Here is a 27,507-nt window from a genome sequence, read left to right as displayed (position 1 = left end):
AGTATTGCCAGTGTAACAGTATAGCTTCTGTCCCTCTCCTCGCTCCTTTTTATTTGATTTATTTCACCTTTATTTAACCAGGTAGGCTAGTTGAGAACACCTTTATTTAACCAGGTAGGCTAGTTGAGAACACCTTTATTTAACCAGGTAGGCTAGTGGAGAACACCTTTATTTAACCAGGTAGGCTAGTGGAGAACACCTTTATTTAACCAGGTAGGCTAGTGGAGAACACCTTTATTTAACCAGGTAGGCTAGTTGAGAACACCTTTATTTAACCAGGTAGGCTAGTTGAGAACACCTTTATTTAACCAGGTAGGCTAGTTGAGAACACCTTTATTTAACCAGGTAGGCTAGTTGAGAACAAGTTCTCATTTACAATTGCGACCTGGCCAAGATAAAGCATAGCAGTTCGACAGATACAACGACACAGAGTTACACATGGAGTAAAACAAACATACAGTCAATAATACAGTATAAACAAGTCTATATACAATGTGAGCAAATGAGGTGAGAAGGGAGGTAAAGGCAATAAAGGCCATGGTGGCAAAGTAAATACAATATAGCAAGTAAAACACTGGAATGGTAGTTTTGCAATGGAAGAATGTGCAAAGGAGCAAAATAAATAAATAAAAATTAAATACAGTTGGGAAAGAGGTAGTTGTTTGGGCTAAATTATAGGTGGGCTATGTACAGGTGCAGTAATCTGTGAGCTGCTCTGACAGTTGGTGCTTAAAGCTAGTGAGGGAGATAAGTGTTTCCAGTTTCAGAGATTTTTGTAGTTCGTTCCAGTCATTGGCAGCAGAGAACTGGAAGGAGAGGCGGCCAACGAAAGAATTGGTTTTGGGGGTGACTAGAGAGATATACCTGCTGGAGCGTGTGCTACAGGTGGGAGATGCTATGGTGACCAGCGAGCTGAGATAAGGGGGGACTTTACCTAGCAGGGTCTTGTAGATGACATGGAGCCAGTGGGTTTGGCGACGAGTATGAAGCGAGGGCCAGCCAACGAGAGCGTACAGGTCGCAATGGTGGGTAGTATATGGGGCTTTGGTGACAAAACGGATTGCACTGTGATAGACTGCATCCAATTTGTTGAGTAGGGTATTGGAGGCTATTTTGTAAATGACATCGCCAAAGTCGAGGATTGGTAGGATGGTCAGTTTTACAAGGGTATGTTTGGCAGCATGAGTGAAGGATGCTTTGTTGCGAAATAGGAAGCCAATTCTAGATTAAATTTTGGATTGGAGATGTTTGATATGGGTCTGGAAGGAGAGTTTACAGTCTAACCAGACACCTAAGTATTTGTAGTTGTCCACGTATTCTAAGTCAGAGCCGTCCAGAGTAGTGATGTTGGACAGGCGGGTAGGTGCAGGTAGCGATCGGTTGAAGAGCATGCATTTAGTTTTACTTGTATTTAAGAGCAATTGGAGGCCATGGAAGGAGAGTTGTATGGCATTGAAGCTTGCCTGGAGGGTTGTTAACACAGTGTCCAAAGAAGGGCTGGAAGTATACAGAACCTGGGCACTCCTACCTGGGCTCAAACCAGGAACACAACGACAACAGCAACCCTTGAAGCAGCGTTACCCATGCAGAGCAAGGGGAACAACTACTCCAAGTCTCAGAGCGAGTGACGTTTGAAACGCTATTAGCACACACCCCCCCCTAACTAGCTAGCCATTTTACATCACATTGTTACACCAACCTAATCTCGGGAGTTGATAGGATTGAAGTCATAAACAGCAGAGCTGCAGGCAAAACGCACAAAAGTGCTGTTTGAATGAATGCTTACGAGCCTGCTGCTGCCTACCATCGCTCAGTCAGACTGCTCTATCAAATCATAGACTTAATTATAACATAATAACACACAGAAATACGAGCCTTAGGTCATTAATATGGTCGAATCCGGAAACTATCATATTTCAGTGAAATACGGGTGGTACCCATCAGTCTAAATATTCCTGTTACATTTCACAACCTTCAATGGTATGCCATAATTATGTAAAACTCTGGCAAATTAGTTCGCAATGAGCCAGGCGGCCCAAACTGTTGCATATACCCTGACTCTGCGTGCAATGAACACAAGAGAAGTGACACAATTTCACCTGGTTAATATTGCCTGCTAACCTGGATTTATTTTAGCTAAATATGCAGGTTTAAAAATATATATGTCTGTTTTATTGATTTTAAGAAAGGCATTGGTGTTTATGCTTAGGTACACGTTGGAGCAACGACAGTCCTTTTTCGCGAATACGCACCGCATCTATTATATGCAACGCAGGACACGCTAGATTAACTAGTAATATCATCAATCATGTGTAGTTATAACTAGTGATTATGATTGAATAAGTTTAATGCTAGTTAGCAACTTACCTTGGCTTCTTACTGCATCCGCCTTGTGAGGCAGGTGGTTAGAGCGTTGGACTAGTTAACCGTAAGGTTGCAAGATTGAATCCCTGAGCTGACAAGGTAAAAATCTGTCGTTCTGCCCCTGAACAAGGAAGTTAACCCACCGTTCCTAGTCCTTCATTGAAAATAAGAGTGTGTTCTTAACTGACTTGCCTAGTTAAATAGAGATAAAAAAAATAGGCATAATCGGCGTCCAAAATGACCGATTTCCGATTTGTTATGAAAACTTTAAATCGGCCCTAATTAATCAGCCATTCCGATTTAATCGGTCAACCTCTAGTGTCTTCTCCAAAGACTACCGTACCTCCTCTCAGGCTTTAACGAGTCTCATAGCTGTAGATTAGTCTCTCTTTTTTTTAAATGAAAATGTATGTCTATATCAATCACTTCTCCCATCACATCAAGGTTTGTTATTTTAATATTTGCATTGGCGAGTAAGACAAAGAATCTACTTATCTCAGATAGTCATTCACACTCCATCAATCAAACCAATGTTGTGCCATTGAATGAATCTCTGGGGCCTGTACTCGTGATAGACTGAATTCATCTGTAAAATGATTTCAGAGAAGGACTTGAGCAAATAGCTGTCGGACAAGAATATTTTAACAGGCTCCAGGTTCTTTCTGTTCAACGACACACCACCTTAATCCAAATTCAGCTAGAATTATATTTGGGGTTAGTTTGTTGAGAATTACGTTTTTTAATGTTATTTTAATTGTTGTGCTTTGCTCACACATTGCATAATAGTAGAAACCACATTTGTGTCCTCTGTAGGTTGAGTGAAAGCTTATTTACTTTGTGTGTGCATTGTCTAAGTCCCAAACATAAATGTCACCTCCCACGATATTGCTGGCATTTGGCGTGATTATTATTTTTTTTCATCAGAAGACTGTTATTGACATTTTTCAAAGAGACTGTTTTCCACCCAAAAACAATGCTTTCAGAGAGACAGCACCCCCCCCCCCCCCACCCCCCCCTTTAAAAAAAGAGAGCGAGAGAGAGGGATTTTAATTAGAGAGTCCTAAGCAGCCTGTCTTCTCTCTGCTAAACACAACTACTATCAAACATGTTAAAGGAAACAAATAATGACTTTGTTGACAGCTAGAGTAATGAGAAGGGGAAAAAATAAGTGCAAATGATTTTGGGGCAATAGGCCGATTTTAAATATAGCATTTCATGTGATTGTAAACCGGCTTTGTGGAGTAGATAATATACTTGATGTATATCATATCTGGCTCATGGACTTATTGCATATGATGTGCCATATCTAACCCTATCCTATAGGGCTGGCAATTGCCAGGGATCTCACAATAACATATTGTCATGATACTTAGGTGCTGATATTTTATGTTTTGTGATTCTGACGATTCTATATGTATTTTGATTTGACACTGATTTTTATTGCGATTCGATGTTCCAAACATATTGCTCAACATATGTCTGCTACAGGGGGACAAGACAGAGCCATGAGAAAATGAGTTTTGATCAGTCAGGGAAATAAAAGTTCTGAAAACAAATTGGCTCCCTGTTTAAAAAGATGACTGGAGACAAGCAATGAAGGAAAAATGGTGCAGGTACAGACAACTATTGTCAAAAAGATACGATATATTGTCAAAAATAATATCCTGATATGTAACTGTTTGTGTACATGAAGAAACATGAAAAAATGTCCTTGACATTTAGCATACCATTCAATGTGCCTACAGGAAACCTGAGCTGAATCTAAAACTCAAACCCTTTCCAATGCTTTTAGATAGTGCTGTAGATTGAACAGGGCTTATTTTCAGCGTGCAGGTTTGTGTCCTGCGTTCCAGGACCTTTGTTAGGACAATTTAATTACAGCTGAGCTTGGGTGTAATTGATCTAGGCTTGGAGGGATTTCTCTGTCATTGAGAGAGGCCTATTTGTTAGTACAGGCCAGTGAATGCTTCCACCTGCGATTACATAGAGCCTGTACGTCCACTGTTGCATAGAGCCTGTACGTCCACTGTTGCATAGAGCCTGTACGTCCACTGTTACATAGAGCCTGTACGTCCACTGTTGCATAGAGCCTGTACGTCCACTGTTGCATAGAGCCTGTACGTCCACTGTTGCATAGAGCCTGTCCGTCCACTGTTGCATAGAGCCTGTCCGTCCACTGTTGCATAGAGCCTGTCCGTCCACTGTTGCATAGAGCCTGTCCGTCCACTGTTGCATAGAGCCTGTCCGTCCACTGTTGCATAGAGCCTGTCCGTCCACTGTTGCATAGAGCCTGTCCGTCCACTGTTGCATAGAGCCTGTCCGTCCACTGTTGCATAGAGCCTGTCCGTCCACTGTTGCATAGAGCCTGTCCGTCCACTGTTGCATAGAGCCTGTACGTCCACTGTTGCATAGAGCCTGTACGTCCACTGTTGCATAGAGCCTGTACGTCCACTGTTGCATAGAGCCTGTCCGTCCACTGTTGCATAGAGCCTGTCCGTCCACTGTTGCATAGAGCCTGTCCGTCCACTGTTGCATAGAGCCTGTCCGTCCACTGTTGCATAGAGCCTGTCCGTCCACTGTTGCATAGAGCCTGTCCGTCCACTGTTGCATAGAGCCTGTCCGTCCACTGTTGCATAGAGCCTGTCCGTCCACTGTTGCATAGAGCCTGTCCGTCCACTGTTGCATAGAGCCTGTCCGTCCACTGTTGCATAGAGCCTGTCCGTCCACTGTTGCATAGAGCCTGTCCGTCCACTGTTGCATAGAGCCTGTCCGTCCACTGTTGCATAGAGCCTGTCCGTCCACTGTTGCATAGAGCCTGTCCGTCCACTGTTGCATAGAGCCTGTACGTCCACTGTTGCATAGAGCCTGTAGGTCCACTGTTGCATAGAGCCTGTAGGTCCACTGTTGCATAGAGCCTGTACGTCCACTGTTGCATAGAGCCTGTAGGTCCACTGTTGCATAGAGCCTGTACGTCCACTGTTGCATAGAGCCTGTACGTCCACTGTTATTGGGAAAAATGAAAGAGACAGCAATGCAGGGGGTTGATTGTTCATTCACTTACTGTGCCGTTTATTTAGTCTAATTTATTTACACCTCCGAGGGGTAGCTAGCTTAGCCTGGTTAAACCAGATGGAATTCTGTGTAGCGTTCCATCTGCTTAAACCAGGCTATAGCTAGCTGACACATTAGAGTACCTTCACTGTCTGTGCCTATATTAAGCAAGGCAGATTCTGTACTTGATGTGTAATGGTTAAATCGGCCTCAGAGGAGTAGACTAGCTAGCTAAGCTAATACATCAGAATACCTTTGGAAGGGAGACTACTTCTCCCACTTCAGGTGACGCAGCAACGTCACATCTTTTGCGAACTCCCTCCCTCTGTCGCCACCTGCAGTGTCCTTCTCTTTCGTCCTCTTATGGAGCACTTCTTCACTGTTTCTGTGTTGTCACCCACCATTTTAAATATTTTATCAGGCTGTTAGATAATGCTTCCCGATGACGGTGAATTATTGATGGCCTTGTACCTATGAGTAGGACCGGGCAGGCTTTTAACTCTCTGAGCTGCCTTTCTGCTGCTGCTGACCTGGCCAGGTCTCTTCAGAGGTAACTAAGGGACACTACACAAACACCCAAAGGAATGATGTAGGCCTGCTGGGCAGGTCGGAGGGCAGGGCATTTTCTAATCCAGTCCTGGGCTAGGGCTCTGCTTCAGTTTTCTACTCCAGTACTGGGCTAGGGCTCTGCTTCAGTCTTCTACTCCAGTACTGGGCTAGGGCTCTACTTCAGTCTTCTACTCCAGTACTGGGCTAGGGCTCTGCTTCAGTCTTCTACTCCAGTACTGGGCTAGGGCTCTGCTTCAGTCTTCTACTCCAGTACTGGGCTAGGGCTCTGCTTCAGTCTTTTACTCCAGTACTGGGCTAGGGCTAAGCTACAGAATAAGGGAAACGCCGCTGTAGGCCGCTGGGCTAGGGCTCTACTTCAGTCTTCTACTCCAGTACTGGACTACGGCTCTGCTACAGTGTTTTACTCCAGTACTGCACTACGGCTCTGCTTCAGTGTTTTACTCCAGTACTGCACTACGGCTCTGCTTCAGTGTTTTACTCCAGTACTGGGCTACGGCTTTGCTTCAGTGTTTTACTCCAGTACTGGGCTACGGCTCTGCTTCAGTGTTTTACTCCAGTACTGGGCTACGGCTCTGCTTCAGTCTTTTACTCCAGTACTGGGCTAGGGCTCTGCTTCAGTCTTTTACTCCAGTACTGGGCTAGGGCTCTGCTTCAGTCTTCTACTCCAGTACTGGGCTAGGGCTCTGCTTCAGTCTTCTACTCCAGTACTGGGCTAGGGCTCTGCTTCAGTCTTTTACTCCAGTACTGGGCTAGGGCTCTGCTTCAGTCTTCTACTCCAGTACTGGGCTAGGGCTCTGCTTCAGTCTTTTACTCCAGTACTGGGCTAGGGCTCTGCTTCAGTCTTTTACTCCAGTACTGGGCTAGGGCTCTGCTTCAGTCTTTTACTCCAGTACTGGGCTAGGGCTCTGCTTCAGTCTTTTACTCCAGTACTGGGCTAGGGCTCTGCTTCAGTCTTTTACTCCAGTACTGGGCTAGGGCTAAGCTACAGAATAAGGGAAACGCCGCTGTAGCTCTCTTGCTTTGTCTGAAGCATTGAGAAGAATGGCTGTTTTGTTTGATTCTTATTTCTTGGTTTTGTCAGTGGTCTGAATGGAGGACAGAAAGAACTGGTTCTGCTTCTTTTTACATCTGTCAGAATATTTAAATGTTAAAGTGTGTGTGTGTTTGAACCTCAACCTACTGTTCAAAATATCCATAAGAAACAGGGCTGGTTTAAGTATGACCTAGCCCTCTCTTGTAGGAATCTCGGTGAAAGCGATAAGCAAATGATTAGCCAACAGACAACAGGGTAAACAGGTCAAACCAGTTTCTTTTCCCCCTAGGAAATGCAAATGTTTTATCCAGAAGGGTTCAGGGTTGGCAATGAAATGCAGTAGTTGTAACTATCCCCTCCCCCAGTCAACTAGCTAGCTCCAGTGAAACTGCTTGGTATTCAATAGATGGATTTGCAGGTTTTGCAGTAACATACTCCTTTTGTTTGCTTGCTATATTGTGTTTACCATACATTGTGTGTGTGTGTTCTCTGTCTATCCGTGTGTGTGGATGTTCTGTCTATCCGTGTGTACGGATGTTCTCTGTCTGTGTGGATGTTCTGTCTGTGTGTGGATGTTCTCGGTCTATCCGTGTGTGTGTGGATGTTCTGTCTCCGTGTGTGTGTGGATGTTCTGTCTCCGTGTGTGTGTGTGGATGTTCTGTCTCCGTGTGTGTGTGTGTGTGTGGATGTTCTGTCTCCGTGTGTGTGTGTGTGTGTGTGTGTGTGTGTGGATGTTCTGTCTCCGTGTGTGTGGATGTTCTGTCTCCGTGTGTGTGTGTGTGTGTGTGTGTGTGTGTGGATGTTGTCTCCGTGTATGTGTGTGTGTATGTTCTGTCTCCGTGTGTGTGGATGTTCTGTCTATCCGTGTGTGTGGATGTTCTGTCTATCCGTGTGTGTGTATGTTCTGTCTATCCGTGTGTGTGTATGTTCTGTCTATCCGTGTGTGTGGATGTTCTGTCTATCCGTGTGTGTGGATGTTCTGTCTATCCGTGTGTGTGGATGTTCTGTCTATCCGTGTGTGTGGATGTTCTGTCTATCCGTGTGTGTGGATGTTCTGTCTATCCGTGTGTGTGGATGTTCTGTCTACCCGTGTGTGTGTGCATGTTCTGTCTCCGTGTATGTGTGTGGATGTTCTGTCTCCGTGGATGTTCTGTCTATCCGTGTGTGTGGATGTTCTCTGTCTGTGTGTGGATGTTCTCGGTCTATCCGTGTGTGTGTGTGTGTGGATGTTCTGTCTCCGTGTGTGTGTGGATGTTCTCGGTCTGTGTGTGGATGTTCTCGGTCTGTGTGTGGATGTTCTCGGTCTGTGTGTGGATGTTCTCGGTCTGTGTGTGGATGTTCTCGGTCTGTGTGTGGATGTTCTCGGTCTGTGTGTGGATGTTCTCGGTCTGTGTGTGGATGTTCTCGGTCTATCCGTGTGTGTGGATGTTCTCGGTCTATCCGTGTGTGTGGATGTTCTGTCTCCGTGTGTGTGTGGATGTTCTGTCTCCGTGTGTGTGTGGATGTTCTGTCTCCGTGTGTGTGTGGATGTTCTGTCTCCGTGTGTATGTGGATGTTCTGTCTCCGTGTGTGTGTGGATGTTCTGTCTCCGTGTGTGTGTGGATGTTCTGTCTCCGTGTGTGTGTGGATGTTCTGTCTCCGTGTGTGTGTGGATGTTCTGTCTCCGTGTGTGTGTGGATGTTCCGTCTCCGTGTGTGTGTGTGTGTGTGGATGTTCTGTCTGTGTGTGGATGTTCTGTCTGTGTGTGGATGTTCTGTCTGTGTGTGGATGTTCTCGGTCTATCCGTGTGTGTGGATGTTCTGTCTCCGTGTGTGTGTGGATGTTCTGTCTCCGTGTGTGTGTGGATGTTCTGTCTCCGTGTGTGTGTGGATGTTCTGTCTCCGTGTGTGTGTGGATGTTCTGTCTGTGTGTGGATGTTCTGTCTCCGTGTGTGTGTGTGTGTGTGGATGTTCTGTCTATCCGTGTGTGTGTGGATGTTCTGTCTATCCGTGTGTGTGTGGATGTTCTGTCTCCGTGTGTGTGTGGATGTTCTGTCTCCGTGTGTGTGTGGATGTTCTGTCTCCGTGTGTGTGTGGATGTTCCGTCTCCGTGTGTGTGTGTGTGTGTGTGTGTGTGTGTGTGTGGATGTTCTGTCTGTGTGTGGATGTTCTGTCTGTGTGTGGATGTTCTGTCTGTGTGTGGATGTTCTCGGTCTATCCGTGTGTGTGGATGTTCTGTCTCCGTGTGTGTGTGGATGTTCTGTCTCCGTGTGTGTGTGGATGTTCTGTCTCCGTGTGTGTGTGGATGTTCTGTCTCCGTGTGTGTGTGGATGTTCTGTCTCCGTGTGTGTGTGGATGTTCTGTCTCCGTGTGTGTGTGGATGTTCTGTCTGTGTGTGGATGTTCTGTCTCCGTGTGTGTGTGTGTGTGTGGATGTTCTGTCTATCCGTGTGGGTGGATGTTCTCTGTCTGTGGGTGGATGTTCTCTGTCTGTGGGTGGATGTTCTCTGTCTGTGGGTGGATGTTCTGTCTGTGGGTGGATGTTCTCGGTCTGTGGTGGATGTTCTCGGTCTATCCGTGTGTGTGTGTGTGTGTGGATGTTCTGTCTCCGTGTGTGTGTGGATGTTCCGTCTCCGTGTGTGTGTGTGTGGATGTTCTGTCTGTGTGTGGATGTTCTGTCTGTGTGTGGATGTTCTGTCTCCGTGTGTGTGTGTGTGGATGTTCTGTCTCCGTGTGTGTGTGTGGATGTTCTGTCTGTGTGGATGTTCTGTCTCCGTGTGTGTGGATGTTCTGTCTCCGTGTGTGTGGATGTTCTGTCTCTGTGTGTGTGTGGATGTTCTGTCTCCGTGTGTGTGTGTGGATGTTCTGTCTCCGTGTGTGTGTGTGTGGGTGGATGTTCTCTGTCTGTGGGTGGATGTTCTCTGTCTGTGTGTGGATGTTCTTGGTCTGTGTGTGGATGTTCTCGGTCTATCTGTGTGTGTGTGTGGATGTTCTGTCTCCGTGTATATGTGTGGATGTTCTGTCTCCGTGTATATGTGTGGATGTTCTCTGTCTATCCCTGTATATGTGTGGATGTTCTCTGTCTATCCGTGTGTGTGTGGATGTTCTGTCTATCCGTGTGTGTCTGTGCGACCTCCTTCCTATTTGTAACTGTGTACATTTGCACTCCTCTCTTCCATCACATTCTGCCTCACTGAGAGTGTAGATTGAGAGGTAGAGGCTCAGGTGTTCCGCTGCAGAGCATGTATGTCCACAGCAGCATGTAATATGTTTCACATTGGTAGTTGTGAAGTTCCTACCACGTTACCTGCAGGGGAATCTAGCTCTTCCTGTCCTTCAGCCAGGATTCACGCCCTGTTTGAACATTTGAACATTCAGGGAATGATCACAAACGTTTTATGGTGCTTATTTTTTACTTGCTGTGAATATGAGTGTGAGGGTGCCAAGCCAACCACAATTTCCCTTGTAAATTGTTATTGAGTGTTTGAGTGAGCCGAGGGTGGGTAGGTGAGGGTGGGGGTATGTGCGTGCGCCCGCTTGCATGTGTTTGTGCATGTTCGTTAATGCCTGCGTGTGTGTGTGGATAAAGAGCATGTAGTGGAGTGAGAGAGAACCAGAACAAGGCATGGAGGAGGAATAGAGGAGAGGAGGAGTATGTCTTTCAGTGTGAAGATATGAAGGACTGACTGATTGAAAAGAGGAGCTCTGTGTGACATGTCAGAGGATGAGATGCTGGGTGCTGTTCTCTAACTGACCCTCACTGTTTAACTCACTGTGTAAAGGTCAGCTTATTCATTTCACTGCCAAGCTCTGCAGTGTTACTGAGCTGGGAGGAGTGGGAGAGCGAAGGGTGTAGTATTTCTTGATGAAACTGACATTTTAAAAGCTTCTCCCCCTTCTGATTATTTTGACTCTGATTCAGCCAAGTTTGATTCTGAGTCTTCTTCGGAAAGAGAGGGGTGTATTGGTTAAGTTGAAACTGATTCTGAGTCTTCTTCGGAAAGAGTTGGGTGTATTGGTTAAGTTGAAACTGATTCTGAGTCTTTTGATTCTGATTGTTATTCTTCTTCAAATTCACAGATTACTCAGAATACATTTGGGTTCATTTAGCCCAGGTAACCTTTTATACATCGTTCTTGTTGAGAAGCTATAGACTAAAGATGGGGAATGTTTTGGTTCTGAACTTACTATTTAGGCCACTAATTCTGATGGGTATTATAAACACAGTAGTGAGGGTTGAAATGATGAGGGTAGTATTGGCTGTCTTTTTACTTAACCCTTCCCACACGTGTTTCTGCTCATTCAATACAATTCATACTTCTCTCTGGCTTTCTTGCATCCATTTCTCACTCCTATTTCTGCCTATTCATTTCCATTCTTCTGCTTTCTGCTAACCTCAATGACAGACCTAGTTGTTTTCTCTTTTGTAGTCGATCTTCTGAAGGCTACCTCACTCCGTCCTCTCAATTTCACAATACATTCTCTCTCTCTCTCTCTCTGTGTGTGTGTGTCCGTTGACACTCTTTATCTATCATTTCAATCTCTGTTGGCAGAGTCTTGAAACGCACCAACCGACCATCGTTGAGCCTATGAATACCATGCAGCTTGCTACTGGTTCTTGCTTGCCCCATTCCCTCCTTCATGCCCCATCCCAAAATATATTATCACGGTGCTGAACCCTCCTCCCACCTGACTGCCATGCCTGACTTGCGCCTGTCTCCATCACTGGCAGCCATGGCATGTGCTCTGTCTGCACCACTGACAGAGCCAAGGAAGTGACATCATGTCCCTTAAGAGAGGAGTTGGAGAGGAGATCCCTGACAGACTGGGTCTGTCATGACAAAGTGTTATTGAGGTGTTGGTGTGCAATGGATCTGGGGGACTTGTTTTATCAGTTCCTGTAGATTCCAACTACACCCTAACCCAGACCCCCTGCTCCCCTCTTACCATCGTCTCATGTTTGATATTCCCCCTCACGTGTTGGTCTTTTTGTTCCGAATGTAGGCCATGTGTGGGGGTAGGTGGGTGGGGTGAACCGTTCCCCAAATGAGTTAGTCAGAGAGGGCTGAAGAACTAAAGCATTATGCCTGCGAGGTTCAGACTGGAACACAGACAAAACACACAGCTAGGCCCACATCTTTATTTCAACGTGGAGCGTTGAGCTTACACCAGTCCATGACTACTTACGTGCTCTAGTTGTGTTCCAATCTCACTTGATATGTATATATGCACTCTTTATTTCTCTCCCCGTCCCTGGCACTGACAATTGAAAATAAATTAACATTCCTGGGGCTTTATTTAGTCCTTCGTTAAGCCTGTTGAAAATATTGGAGGGTGAACCCAGCAGGTCAAGCCATACTCACAAGCTGTCAATCCTTCCCAGTGACCCACCCACCCCTTTCTTTCTCCTCCCTTCCCATTCTTCTCTCCCTCTCCTCTCTCTCTTTCTCTCCCATCCATTCAGTTCCTCCCTTCTTACAAAAGCCTGGACTCCCATTCTCTCTCTCTAGTCTATTCTTTCTCCGGTTGCCTCTCCAGCTTGAGAGAGGCAGCCACAAGCTTTGTCTCTTTACATTCCTTCAGCCTGCTGCTGCACCAATTAGCCTCGTATTTCATGTTAGGACATGTGGCCTGTTTCTTTCCAGCCATTTGATTCTAATATTATTTTAATTGCTTGCCTTCCACTTTTAAATGTTTGCTTATTTTTTCTGTCATTCCTCTGAAATATGAAACATTTGTTTGCAATGTGGTGTTTTTTTTTCTTCAATCCTCCGGACTGATGATACATTTGTCTCCTGGCTATTCTCACTGTCTATGGGTGGAGAAACCGAAAGAGATGTTCTACATGTTTACATGTCATTTTTCATCTCCTGTGATGGGTTCTTGGTGTCTGGGATGATATACTCTGAATAGAAAGAGTGAAAGCAGGAAAAGGGAAGATTCATATCCATTGTTCCTTATAAGGGAAAGTTTAGCACTTAAAGTGCAGATGATGAGTTAATAACTTGAAATGATTCTAGAAGATTTCATGATTATTAAACCGTCAAGCCATAAGATTTAATGTAGCTGGTGACAGTAAGTCATAACTTTGTTCTGTACACTATTATTACTATAACCGCTGCCACGGCGATGGTGGAATTGGAGCCCGATGTGAATATTCCTTCCTGGTTGAGTAACCTGAATCATTTGAGAGTTTAGGACTAGAAGGTTGTATCTAATAAAATAAAAAAGATAGAAAACAGAACAAGGTTGTCAACTATTTTTCTAATACTCTGAATAACCCAATTCATGTTGTTAAACTACAATATAAAATTGACACCATTCAAATTTTAAAGGCAATTTTCAGAATCATATTTTTGAAGACGATTTAGTTTAGTTTAGTTCCTTGCTGTTCTAAGGAGCTGTGCTGTAGAGAATTTCTCCACAAACACACACGGTCTCTGATGGGTTAACTATGCCTCACTTACCTCTTTTCTGCTAGAGGAGGCCTCCTCCCCACCACCCACCACAATCTCCCCTTCTCTGATGTAAAATTATGATACGTCTGTCAGCACTTGTGAAAAGCGTCTTCATGTTAATCGGCTAATCCTTTTATCTCAAGTCTGACCAAATCCAGTCCAGAAACCCCCGCAAACAAAACGGCTGTTTAGGGATGGGGGGATGAGGGGTGAGATGAGCGCAGCGGCCGGCTCCTCTGCCAGCTTAAAGGAGAAAGGGAACATGTTACTCAGCGGGGTGACGGTGCGGGTGGCTCTGGGTAGTACTGAGCAGGAGGAGAAAGGGGCCCTGGGGCAGATGAGTCTAGAGGGAAGGAACCCCAGGCCCCTCTCCCCCTGGTGTCTGGTGGGGAACAGCGGCTGAGCCAGCCGAGCAGGGCAGAGAGGTTAGGGGGTAGGGCATTACAGGCTCACTCTGTTTTGGGCCGCTGTGAGACGAAGTAATGCTTTACTGCTGCTCCGCTATGCTCTTGTCTGATCTAGTGGTCTAATGATTCTCTTTCAATCCGAGTCTGAATGCACCACCTAACTTCTAACTGATAAATGATCATAGCCTTGTGTGTGTTAGCTTGGCGCCACACAGTATAACAGTTAGTGGTACATTTGACCTCAAAGCAAGATAAATGACCTTTGGGCCTGTAAACTGTGCACTCTGCTCCGCGAGGACCTGCAGTTGCATTTTGTTAGCCTGTTTTAAATAGGGGTCTCCAGCAGCCTATAGAGCCATTTTAAAGAATGAATCCAATATGGAGATTTAACTTATGACTCCGTAAGCCAATGCAGATAGAAGCTCCCAAAACAATGTTTTGTGCGTGTGTACCTTCACGTTGCCAGAAATATCTTAGCTGGGCATTAGTGGTGGTCCAGAGAGCGATCAGAGCAGAGTGCTCCGCTGCTCAAATGTAGGTTCATTATAAAATAATCTGGGAAGTTGACGAGTGGCTCTGGAGAGGAGGAGTACACACAGAAAAGCGAATTATCCTCTTTTGGTGTCCTCCACTCTTTAAAGTGTGAAATGCAGTGTACTGTGTGGATGGTGACATGGTGTTTATATGGACATGGTCACATTTTGGATGTTAAACATACTTTTGGCCATATAGTGTATGCGGACACCTGCTCGTCGAACATCTCATTCCAAAATCATGGGCATTAATATGGAGTTGGTCCCCTCTTTGCTGCTATAACAGCCTCTAATCTTCTGGGAAGGCTTTCCGCTAGATGTTGGAACATTGCTGCGGGGACTTGCTTCCATTCAGTCTCAAGACCATTAGTGAGGTCGAGCACTGATGTTGTGGCGATTAGGCCTGGCTCGCCAGTCGGCTTTCCAATTCATCCCAAAGGTGTTCGATGGGGTTGAGGTCAGGGCTCTGTGCTGGCCAGTCAAGTTCTTCCAAACTGATCTCAGCAAACCACTTATGGATGGACCCCCAAACTGTTTCCACAAAGTTAGAAGCACAGAATAGTCTAGCATGTAATTTTATGCTGTAGCTTTAAGATTTCCCCTCACTAGAACTAAGAAGAATAGAACAAACCATAATAAACAGCCCCAGACCATTATTCCTCCACCAAACTAAAAAGTTGGCACTATGCATTAGGGTAGGTAGCGTTCTCCTGGCATCCGCCAAACCTAGATTAATCCGTCGGACTGACAGATGGTGAAGCGTGATTCATCACTCCAGAGAACATGTTTCCACTGCTCCAGAGTCCAATGGGGATGAGCTTTACACCACTCCAGTCGACTCTTGTCATTCCGCATGGTGATCTTAGGCATGTGTGCGGCTGCTCGGCCATAGAAACCCATTTCATGAAGCTCCCGCCGAACAGTTCTTGTGCTGACGATGCATCCAGAGGCAGTTTGGAACTGGGACAGGCGAGGGCAGATGATTTTTAGCTTGTGTGGCCTACCACTTTGCAGACGAGTTGTTGTTGCCCCTAGACATTCCCACTTCACTTTAACAGCACTTACAGTCGACCAGGGCAGCTCTAGCAGGGCATACATTTTTACGAACTGACTTGTTGGGAAGGTGGCATCCTATGATGGTGTCACTGAGCTCTTCAGCAAAGCCATTCTACTGCCAGTGTTTGTCGATGGAGATTGCATGGCCGTGTGCTCGATTTTTATACACCTGTCAGCAACGGGTGTGGCTGAAATAGCTAAATCCACTCATTTGAAGGGGTGTCCACATACTTTTGTATATATAGTGTAGATAGGTACATCATGGCCTAGGTTAAGTCATCTGTACTAGATGGATGTCTTCTTGCTGGTTTTGTTTATATGCAGGTCAAGGTGTGTGTCTGTGTGTGTGTACTAACGTGTATATTTGACATGTCATCGATCCGGAGTATTTGACTTGTGTTCTAACAAGTCTCTCTATCTGGTGCATTGAGAGCATTTTAGGGAGTGGAGCCTAACCTTAGCTGAGGCAGACAAAGCCGTGTGGACTGTTTGTGGCTGCCCTCCTCCCGCTAGTTTGTGGCTGCCCTCAAGATAAGGAGGAAGCAGACAAAAGTACCTCACAAAGGAGCTGTGTCTCTAATGGTTTGCTGTGTGAGTCTGTGTGAGCGCGTTGCCTGAGCAACAGGGTCCTCTCCTGTGGGGATAAGGCAGTAGAACTCTGGGGAGGGAGGGAAGGTGGTAGTAGTGAGTTGAGGGAGGAATGCGGTGTGTAAACATGTAGCCTGTAGCCCAGGGATGAGTGCTCCGTCATGCTCTCCTCTACCCAAGAGTATTTCCTGTCAGAAGTGAAAAATAAACACATATTCAGACTTGATAGACTGAGTATACCAAACATTAGGAACACCTAGGGCTGTGATTGTATTACCGCCACACCGGCGGTCACGAGTCATGAAGGCAGTCAAATTCCACATGACCGTTTATGCACGGTAATTCATCTTCAAGTTCTGATGTTGCTGATGGTCATTTCTAGCCTACTGACATTTTTACCTGTCTGGTACTCAGCACTCCATTGTCCCTCTAATCACTCTGACATCAATGCAAATGTATTTGAAATCTAATCCATCACTTCATGAGAACCCATGAGCTCATGTTGCGCAACATTTCTAAATGCTCTGCAATTGCGGGAGAAAACAGAGTGATGGCCACTACTAAAAAGAGGAGGATCCTATCAGCTTTCTATAGGCTAAGCATACTATATTTATTTCTCAACTTTCCTAATATTAAGCACATTGCTTCTCTTTACAACAGGAGTATAGCCTACCTGGCTGGCATGAAAATTAAACACTGGAATAGCGTCCTCCATTCGCTATTTAAGTGCATGAGGTTATGTATTTTTTTCCTGCTGCCCCTGTTTCGATATAGATATAGATATAGGCCCATTCTAAATCATTACAAATGTCACACATATATTATTTAGTGTATTTAAAGACCAGATTGAATCAAGAATAGTCTGATGGGTGACAATATTAGCCTATCATTGTGAATTATATAGAGAGACTGATGAAGTGTGTACAGCCGATGCAAAAAAACTAAGCAGAGCTCAAGTCTTTCAAGCAACTTTTTTCATATCATCATTAGTCACAACATGCAGTCTTAGAATGTATTAAAAATCAAAACATGTAGCCCAGTGTTTGTAGAACTAAAGTTCCATTAATACCTCTAAATTAAGCATATAGGAGAACCTATTTCTTTGTTAACCACAACACAGAATAGCTGCATGTGCGCACTCCCTCAAATCATTTTGAGAAAATATTTCTATTTTATAAAGCTTTGTTCAATAAAATACAAAAGAATGCAGTGGAATTATAAGCTAATCTTGTCTGCTAAATGAACTAGTGTAGCCCACAGCCATTTGGCATAGCCAGATCAGGGCCTAACATAAAGACAACTCAGAGTATGCTATTCTGTTCTTCAGAAATATACTTTTGTTTTCGTCATATCATGCTTCTTTAGACCTGTCTAAAATAAATAATAGATTTGTTGTGAAGGTGTAGGCTATATTACATTGATTTATTCTATATTTTTTAAAGGCTTGTAGGCTGTGTGGAAGCCAAGAGATGCTAAATGTGTTTGTTAATTAACGGTCAATTACAATGAGACTGACAGTTATTTGCTTGACAATCACCGGCGGGTGAAATTTCGTGACCACCACAGCCCTGGGAACACCTTCCTAATATTGAGCCCTCAGAACCGGTTCAATTTGTCGGGGCATGGACTCTACAAGGTGTCGTTCCGCAGGGATGCTGGCCCATGTTGATTCCAATGCGTCCCACAGTTGGCTGGATGTCCTTTTGGTTGTGGGCCATTCTTGATACACGTGAAACAGTTGAGCGTCAAAAAACAGCAGCGTTGCAGTTCTTGACACAAGCCGTTGTGCCTGGCACCTACTACCATACCCAGTTCAAAAGCACTTAAACATTTTCTTGTCCGTTTACCCTCTGAATGGCACACATACATATTCCATGTCTCAATTCTCTCAAGGCTTAAAAATCCTTCTTTAACCTGTCTCCTCCCCTTCATCTACACTGATTTGAGGTAGATTTAACAAGTGACATCAATACGGGGTCATAGCTTTCACCTGGATTCACCTGGTCCGTCTGTCTGTGAAAGAGCAGGTGTTCTTAATGATTTTGTCATACCCATCCTTTTGCCTGCTGAATATCTCACTGGTTTGATGTATTTTTGTGTTTGTTTTAGCAGACCCAAAATATCCATAGACTTAGTTATCACACATTTTCAGCATACTTATGTCTCACCATGATTATTCACCATTTGCACCGTTTTAATATTTCTGTTAAATGTATCTCTCAATCTTTTCAATCCCACCTTTAGAGACGGCAGCTGTGATGGCATAGCCTTTGTGATGATGACCACGTTTCGACTTGTAGCAGTAAAACACAGTTTTCCTCCTCCTCACCCTCCTCTTCCTCTCTCTGTATTTTCAGATGACAAGATGACTGGAGAGGCTTCTCCTAGAACCACGGATCGCTGACTACTCCCAGACTCCTCTTCTTCTATTCTATATCCTAAAGCCACAGTCGTTTGCTAGCAGGCACCTGAAGCGGCTTCAGTACTCGGCAACGATGACTCCTGCAGCATGGAGGTGTCTAGTTCTCCATGGTCTGCTCACCCTCACTCATCTCCATTGTTCAGAAGGTAAGTCCTTATGTGTGTCTGCGCTTGTGTCGAATACTATGTGCTTTTCCAATGTGGTTCATGAAAGTGTTGATTTGGCTCATTTTTCCGTCTTCTAATGGGAGCGAAGAGTTGTTGTTATATAGTGAATTGACTTTTCTCTTTAAAAGTTGACAATAACACTGGAAGTGGGTTTTCTAGCTGAATGTTTGAGTGCAGTGCACCCAGGCTTTTGTGCTTCAGAAAACAGGTTTTTTATATTGATTGGCTGACTCCGTTAAGTACCTGCATCTTGAACCTTCAGTTGAAGGAGCTGCCAAACAGAAGACTTTTGGAAGGAACTAGTAGTTTTATTTTCTTTATGCTACCCAAAGTCATCTCATTAGTTTTTTAGTTTCATTTCATTGTCTTACTTTAGATTAGTACATTTGACTGTAATTACAAGTTCTGTCCCCAAACTACTCCCTCTCTTATACCCATCAGAGGCTTTGATGTCGGTTGGTTAGTATGTCTGCTTAATGACAATCATTACATGTCTGCTCTGTTTCACTCTCATTGTACTCAAGTCACATGCTAGCGTGCCAAACATTGATTACAGTCAAACGTCAAAGAATATCAACTCGGGGTTTCTTTTAAATTACATTTCTCTCCTTTCTCATGTTTTTATTTCACACTTGCATAGATTTCACTTGTCTTTTGGTTTTATATTTAAATCTGACTGTGTGAGGTGATTAACTAAAAAGAGATGGATATGGAACAGTCGAGCCAGGCGTAACATTCAGAAAGAGACACTCACTTTGTAGATTTATAGCAATTGTAGACCACACAAAATAAATCACAGGGTCTTTTTCCCAGAATAAATGAAAATAGTGCCTCCAGAAACGTTTGAAGAATGGGCCTCTGATTTGAGCTTGGAGATGGTCTGTGCTGAGCGGTCCTGGTGATTCTCTGTTTGGGGAGGAGTTCCTGCTTTGGTATGCAGAAAGAAAGTCAAGGATTGGGGTTTCACTTGACAAAGGCGTGGGCTCTCAGGCCTATGAATACATATTTGCCCATTCATCAAAGAAGGAATGTGTCTGTTTTTAGAGTGAAAGCCAATGTCAGATCCATCCACATGCCACTCACCATTACACCCCCCCCCCCGCCCCCCGTGTGTGTATGACATTTTGAATCATGAACCTAATTTCCATGAATGTCCGTCCCACAAAAAGGCCCCCCTCTTTATAATGACTTCCTAGTATCATGATGTGATCATGTACACCCATGAACATTCCTCTTGCTTTGAAAATCCTTAATGACATACTTGAGCAGAAAAATATTTTTTTCTCTCTCGTCTCTGGGTTATTGAATGCTCATGCTGGGTTTTTGTTACAAGAGAAATGGAGTCAGCACAAACACTCCTCATTCCATCGGTGTTGATTAACGCTTGCAAAAAATGCAATTTGGTGGGTCTTCTTAAAACCACCCAACATATTTTGTACCTTAATATGGCAAGTAGTTATGAATAAAAATGATGTTTTAGTGTTAAGGGAGAAAATATATTATGAATGGCAGTCCCATTCGTATTAGCATAATAGGGATATAATTGGATGCAGAGATAATCAGATCATCGAAAATGATGGTTCAGCGCATATTTATATTCAAATGTATCTCTGTTTCCCTCTATTTATCCACAATTATTTTAAAAATATTTTATTAATGTGTTTTCCGTTCTGTATTTGCACTGCTTTTTCAAATTATCTTGACTGGCTATATACTGACTAAGTACACTATTGTATATGCAAAAGTATATGGACACCCCTTCAAATGAGTGGATTCTGCTATTTCAGTCACACCCGTTGCTCACCGGTGTGTAACATCAAGCACACAGGTATGCAATCTTCCATAGACAAACATTGGCAGTAGAATTGCCTTACTGAAGAGCTCAGTGACAGAGCTGCCCCGGTCAACTGTAAGTGCTGTTATTGTGAAGTGAAAACGTCTAGGAGCAACAACAGCTCAGCTGCAAAGTGGTAGAACGCACAAGCTCACAGAACAGGACTTCGAGTGCTTAAGCGCGTAGTGCTTAAAAATGGTCTGTCCTTGGTTGCAACGCTCACTACCGAGTTCCAGACTGCCTCTGGAAGCAACGCCAGCACAATAACTGTTTGGCGGGAGCTTCATGAAATGGGTCTCCATGGCTGAGCAGCTGCACACAAGCCAAAGATCACCATGCGCAATGCCAAGCATTGGCTGGAGTGGTGTGAAGCTCGCCACCATTGGACTCTGGAGTAGTGGAAACTCGTTCTCTGGAGTGATGAATCACGCTTCACGAATTGGCAGTCTGACGGACAAATCTGGGTTTGGCGGATGCCAGGAGAACGCTACATGCCCCAATGCATAGTGCCAACTGTAAAGTTTGGTGGAGGAGAAATAGGGGTCTGGGACAGTTTTTTTTTTTTGTCGTTCGGGTGGTTAGTGGTTTGCTGAGATCAGTTTGGAAGAACTTGACTGGCCTACACAGAGCCCTGACCTCAACCCCATCGGACACCTTTGGGATGAATTGGAAAGCTGACTGCGAGCCAGGCCTAATCACCCAACATCAATGCCCGACCTCACAATGCTCTTGTGGCTGAATGGAAGAAAGTCTGTGCAGCAATGTTCCAAAATCTAGTGGAAAGTCTTCCCAGAAAAGTGGAGGCTGTTCTAGAAGCAAAGGTGGGACCAACTCCATATTACTGCCCATGATTTTGGAATGACATGTTCGACGAGCAGTTGTCCACATAGTTTTTGGTCATGTAGTGCAATATCATTCATGGAGCAGCAAACTGGGAGGGTATCATGTTAGTCAAGGTTGGTTTTAGACCGCCCAGCCTGTAGATATGAAGATAGAAGTTGACAACTAGATTCAGAGCAAGACAAGCAGCCAACCCTAGAAAGGTAGGGCCAGGGCGCACATGCTCCTGCATGCCAAGTACCTCTCACAATGGTAGTTATAATGAACTTCAAAAGAAAAGAAGCCAAGATTTCGGGGAATTATATCCTGCGGTTTATTTTGTGTAGACATTTTGTAGACCTTGTTGTGTTGTTCATTCCAGGAGTACAATAGGTCCCTCAACCGAAACATCCAAACATGTTTAAAACAGGAAGATGAATCAGATGAAGTAATTTATCTTTATCTGTGTCATCTCTCTGTGTAGACGGGGATCAAGTATAACTTAGGAAACACTGTTTTGCTTTGTTCCCAACAAGTGTTTGAATGTTGCAGGCGATATATTTCAGATGTTGTTTCTAGACCAGGTTGTTATGTGTACTTGTCAAGCATATTAAAATGCTCTAGACAAAAGGTGTCAATGTTTTGTCTATTTAAATACCAGCCTTTACGAAAAGTTTCTGAGGACTGAAGCAGACAGTCGTCTAATTATTTTTGACATGGTTTACTCATCTGACACTTATTCATAGTTTGAATGTAGTCACTCTTAAAGGGATACTTGGGGATTTTGGCATTGAGGCACTTTATCTACTTCCCCAGAGTCAGATGAACTCGTGGATACCATCTCTGCGTCCAGTATGAAGGAAGTTAGAGGTGGTTTCGTGAGCCAATGCTAACTAGCATTCATGGAATGACTGGAAGTCTATGCTATCTGCTAGCAGATACCATAGACGTCCAGTCATTGCGCTATTTAGCAATTGTGCTAGTTAGCAACTTCCTTCGAACTTCACACAGAGACATAAAAATGGAATCCACGAGTTCATCTGACTCTGGGGAAGGATGTAAAGGGCTTCATTGCCAAAATCCTGAAGTATCTCCTTAATAGATATGAAGGGCTGAAGTGTTTTAACCTAAACTATTTGCACATCATTTGCAATGTGCCATGCATTAGACTGTTGCTTTCAATAGCAGATCTTGCCTGAAAGTGATGCTATTATTCTATCAACTCCCATACTTGAGTTATTTTATTATATCCAGATGGTTATAAGGGTCAACTAGAAGTCCCAACTCACCAAAATGATTGGTAACAAGCCATAAGTAAGCTTGGCTGTGTATTGATGGAATGGTCTCCCATGTGTCACACTGGTATTTCCAGTGGTCAGAGCAGAATGAATGGAGAGTAAGCATTGTGTCTCGTTTCTCCACACTGGCCTCCAGCTATAAACGTCCAGTCTGTCATCTGACTGATATGCTTGGTTTGGTGTTTTTATCATTCATATCTGAACGGTACGGGTCTATGACAGGGCTATCATGAATTATCAGTCGGGCCCTGTTAGATTCACAGATGACTGACGAGACTGCGTTCTCAGTGTTGTGAACATCCACACAGAACGCCCTCTGATTTATAGCTTTCTCATGGCGCATTCTGGCCCAAATGGAAGTCTGGTGTTATTGTTTGGACTTTTCATCTGTCCGTGACAGAGGCATTGGGGAGGCATGTGGGTGTCGCTGAGAGACATCCTTATCCATCACATTCTCAATGTGTTTATTAAACTACTGTCATCATTATAATTCAGTCAATATTGGCAACATCATACAGTATATAACAATCCTTTACCTCACAATGCTTTCTCACCATGTTCATATTTATGAAATGTGGCTTTTTGAATGTAACCTCTTAGAATTTGTCATGAATAAGAAATTGCCATTTTAATTATAACCAAAGATTCAAACGACAGAGAAACTGGGGAAACCTAGCTACTATTTCACCAAAACATGGAATTAAAATGAGACGAAGCTACATGGAATAGGATCTGTATTTCATTGAAGAATATCACCCTTGATGGGGAAACCCTAAGTTAAGAGCAGGAGTGGTTTCTTGGGTCTTCCTGGGTCTTTGGTAAAATCAAAAGCAGCAACAAGAATGTTCCCATCTGTCCGTATGTACTAGGAGGATTTAAGAGCGCAGGCCTTTGGGAGAGGAGAAGCCTAGTCTGCTTTTATTGTGTATTTAGATGTGATTGTAAACCTCCCTGTTATATGCCCCGATGATGAACAGACACTCAATCTAATAGGGTCGGAGCGAAGGCGCCTGACAGGTTGATTTAATTAGCTTCACATGCCCCTAAATCTTGTTTGCTGGCAGCAACTCAACCCAGCTCACTTCACAGCCTCACCGTCTCAGGTGGATATTAACACATGGGACCCGATCCCTGCCTCACTTTTTCCACTCCAGACGTGAGATCTACAGTTCGAGTCAACGGAGGTTCCTCAGACTCAAACAACCCAGCTCAAATCATGGAGGTGGCCAACTAATATTGTTCCCTACAGTAGAGAGGAGTTTCGGTTTAATTGAAAACCCCTGCCTGAATGTAAACTCTTGGAGTCGGTTTTCACGAGTCACTTCTTCCTAGGGCTTACAGATGTCATGACAAAGTAATGCATTTAATCCAGAGGGGAAGCATAAGGCTTTTAAGTGAAATCAAACGATCAGAGTATGCCTGTAACAACACATAGGTTGTCTTTATATATTCTCAAAACAGCGTTGAGACTTGAGAATAAGACAATTGAAGGTAATAGCAATGTCAGATTTTATTACAGTATAATTTCCAGTTCGTATGGTAATATTTACATAGAGATGAATTCAAGCCAAGAGTATGTCACAGTGAATCAACAATCTACACAAAGTATAGCAACTACTAGACAACAAATAAGAAAACAACATGAGTTATTACAGGTGAGACCAAAGAATAGCAATGATCAATGCAAACAATGCAATCAGAGTTCTATTGCGCCCTGACTATTTCTACCTGTGCTATTGAATATTTGAAACGGGCATTGTCAGACAATTCCTCCTTCATCTTGACATAGATTTTGAGCTTTAATGTGTCCGGGGGAGTTTAGTTCAGAAAAACATCCTGTTTCTAAAAGAATATTCTCTTGTTATAGGAAGAAAGGATCTTGCTGGTATCAAAGGGAAAGTAGACTATAATTATATTGTATCCATAGAGACTGTGAAAATTGTCCAGAAATGATCCCTATTTAGAGGAATTTGGTGTTGACATTCACATTTTTACGCTGCAGTTGTTTTTGAAAGGAGTTGATTATTTTTGGGGTCAGCGTTGAATATGATTTACACCCCCAGATGTTGATTATTCCAAAAATAGGATATGGGCAAAGGAAAAATAAAAAAGGTGTGAAGTCATTAAAGTGAAATATGATCATATGTTTGTGGGCTGAATTTCTATCAGTTGTGCATTTATCTGTTCTAACCAGTGTAGGATAGGTAAGTATACATACTGATTACTATTAATTTGTCACTGGGCTGTTTCCATTCATGTTTTAGCAGCAGTAGCACATTTTCTTTGTGTGCTTCTGTCCATCTGCTAGGTCTGTCTACTATTGATGGTGAATGAACACCACTCTTCTTGTAGCAGCATTGTATTAGTAGACACCAAGGCTAGGGAGGCTGTGCCATGGAGCATGACCACACTTTTCTGTCCAGGAATGAAATGTAACCTCGGTGTGGGTCACCTGCATACAAACGGGCAGTTGGACGATTTGCAGGTATAAACAGCCCAAGATAAGAAACCCTTCTGTTGTGCAGGAAATGTATTATGTGTGGTAAGAGGGGGAAAAGTCCCGCGAATCAGGGGACCGAGAAATGGAGAGACCGAGAGCGAGGCACAAAGAGCGTTTTTGTTTGCCTGGTACGTTATCAGTATTGACCTGTTCTTGTAGCATACTCCCCTGTTGAGTGTGCAGGGCTGCCAGCCCACAATGGCTCCTCATCCAAGAGGAGGAGGAGGAAAGCACGGAACCAGCAAGCTGTCTGTCACCAAGGTCTCCCCATCTGGCCAATCTCTTATCAGTGGCCAGGCTGCTTGTTGCTCGTATTGACCAGTGAAGGGGGCAAGGTCATCCCAGTCATCACACTAGTCAATCAGTGGTCAGTTAGTGTTCCGATGCTACTGCATTGGAATGTGTCTGGATTCTGTCATTCACTTCCTTGACCAAGGGACACCTAATATGACTGTATATGGGGTCCTTATATGTCTAACATGGTTGTACTGTATGTCGGGAGGTGAATGGGACATGGTTGTACTGTATGTCGGGAGGTGAATGGAACATGAATGTACTGTATGTCGGGAGGTGAATGGGACATGGTTGTACTGTATGTCAGGAGGTGAATGGGACATGGTTGTACTGTGTGTCGGGTGGTGAATGGAACATGGTTGTACTGTGTGTCGGGAGGTGAATGGAACATGGTTGTACTGTGTGTCGGGAGGTGAATGGGACATGGTTGTACTGTGTGTCGGGAGGTGACTGAACCTTCACTGTAATGATAAGTGAACACATGCTAGAGTATCTGTTATCATGAATATATTATGTACGTCTTTCACGGCTGTGTTTTTGTTTGTGCAATGTGTGTGTGTGTGTGTGTGTGTGTGTGTGTGTGTGTGTGTCTTCTCCTAGCCCTGTAGCCTCCTGGTGCTGGTTAGTTACCAGTCAGCCCTACTGTTATTCAGAACCGCTTTAATCCCTGTTCCAGTCACCACTTCTCCTGACACTCTCTGTGCCGCACTGAGGGAGCCTCCTGGGCCAGGCTCAAAACACACATACACACATGCAGGGCCATGTGATGAGGAGGGGACCCCCCTTAGGGAAGCACCTGACTGGTTCCGGGACTTGAAGCAGAAAGCCCAGCTGGGGTTTAAGTGTGAGGGGTTAGGAATAGGGCTTTGAGAACATTTAAGCATGCAGCACAATCATTCAGGGGAGATAAAGTGCCAAGCTTGCTACACAGGGGAGATTTTCCTTCCATATTCTCCTCTTTCTGTGTGTTTCATCAACTCCTGTGCAAAAAAAAGCATGCAACAATATTCTTTGCGTCTTGCAACAGTGAACTAATTCTGTCAACGTGATGATCTCCCATGTGTGTGTAGGTTTTTCATCTGAACTCTGAAGTACTGCCTTGAGTGATAAAAAAAAAAAAAGTTTAACCCTACAGTCTGATTTTAAACCTTGTGACACTTATCTTTGCAAAGGGAACCATTTCCTTTTTCTTTACTAAAACTAAGGTGTTTGGTTTGCCAAGCACTAATAATCCAACCGGTGTTTGGTCTGGATACAGATGGACAGAAGCAGATGTTTTTCGAAGACATCTTTTTAACATGGTGTCATCCCTGTCAGTATGAGCTATATTAATGGGTGACCCTGAGAGGATTATATGCATTAGCTATGTAAGGATGTCGCTCTTCGTTCTTAAATGGCTTCCTTTTAACGTGTCTTAATTTAACCCCCTAGAGTCGATTTCTGCGCCTGTGTGTAAATCTAATTGCCATAATAATAATAAAAAATCCCCATCAAAATGTCTCTTTTAAACTAGAGATAATCCACAGTGGTTGAAAGCGGTAGAGCTCCAGCAGTGTTTGTCAGACCAGGAGACATCCTGAAAAATCAGTCTTTTCACCAAAACGTCTGTAGCATCCAAACCATTTGGGATACAAATCCCTCTATGGAAAGATGACCCTCATGAACACGATGGCGTTCTCCGTTTTGCTCTATGACCAGCGAAGGCCACGCCTTCGTTGTCTTGGCTGTGTGCTTAAGGTTGTTGTTCTGTTGGAAGGTGAACCTTCTCCCCATTCTGAGGTCCTGAGCACTCTGGAGCAGATTTTCATCAAGGATCTCCCTGTACTTTGCTCCGCTCATCTTTCCCTCGATCCTGACTAGTCTCCCAGTCCCTGCCACTGAAAAACATCCTCACAGAATGATGCTACCCCCACCGCTTCACTGTAGGGATGGTGCCAGGTTTCTTCCAGATGTGACGCGTGGCATTCAGGCCAACGAGTTCAATCTTGTTTTCATCAGATCAGAGAATCCTGTTTCTCATGGTCTGAGAGTCCTTTAGGTGCCTTTTGGCAAATTCCAAGTGAGTTGTCATGTGACTTTTACTGAGGAGTGGCTTCCGTCTGGCCACTCTACCAAAAAGCCTGATTGGTGGAGTGC

General features: G+C 44.1%; 1 protein-coding gene across 13 annotated transcripts in view; it reads left to right on the top strand.

Moving 5' to 3' along the window:
- The window catches only part of LOC109875133 (adhesion G protein-coupled receptor L2), a 127,340-nt gene that overhangs the window by 7,276 nt on the left and 92,557 nt on the right, over positions 1 to 27,507 (top strand). For all 13 annotated transcript variants that reach the window (XR_004206370.1, XR_004206369.1, XM_020467348.2 and 10 more), the window contains exon 2: positions 18,395 to 18,605. Coding sequence is in view for 11 of the 13 variants with exons in the window: in XM_020467348.2 (XP_020322937.1) it covers positions 18,533 to 18,605 (73 nt within the window). In the remaining 2 variants the exon portion in view is untranslated. The remainder of the gene's footprint in view (positions 1 to 18,394; positions 18,606 to 27,507) is intronic.

This window comes from Oncorhynchus kisutch, linkage group LG30 (genome assembly GCF_002021735.2).
Source record: "Oncorhynchus kisutch isolate 150728-3 linkage group LG30, Okis_V2, whole genome shotgun sequence".
Taxonomy (NCBI): domain Eukaryota; kingdom Metazoa; phylum Chordata; class Actinopteri; order Salmoniformes; family Salmonidae; genus Oncorhynchus; species Oncorhynchus kisutch.
Note: the sequence above shows the minus strand (reverse complement) of the source record. Positions and strands in the feature narration are given on the sequence as shown.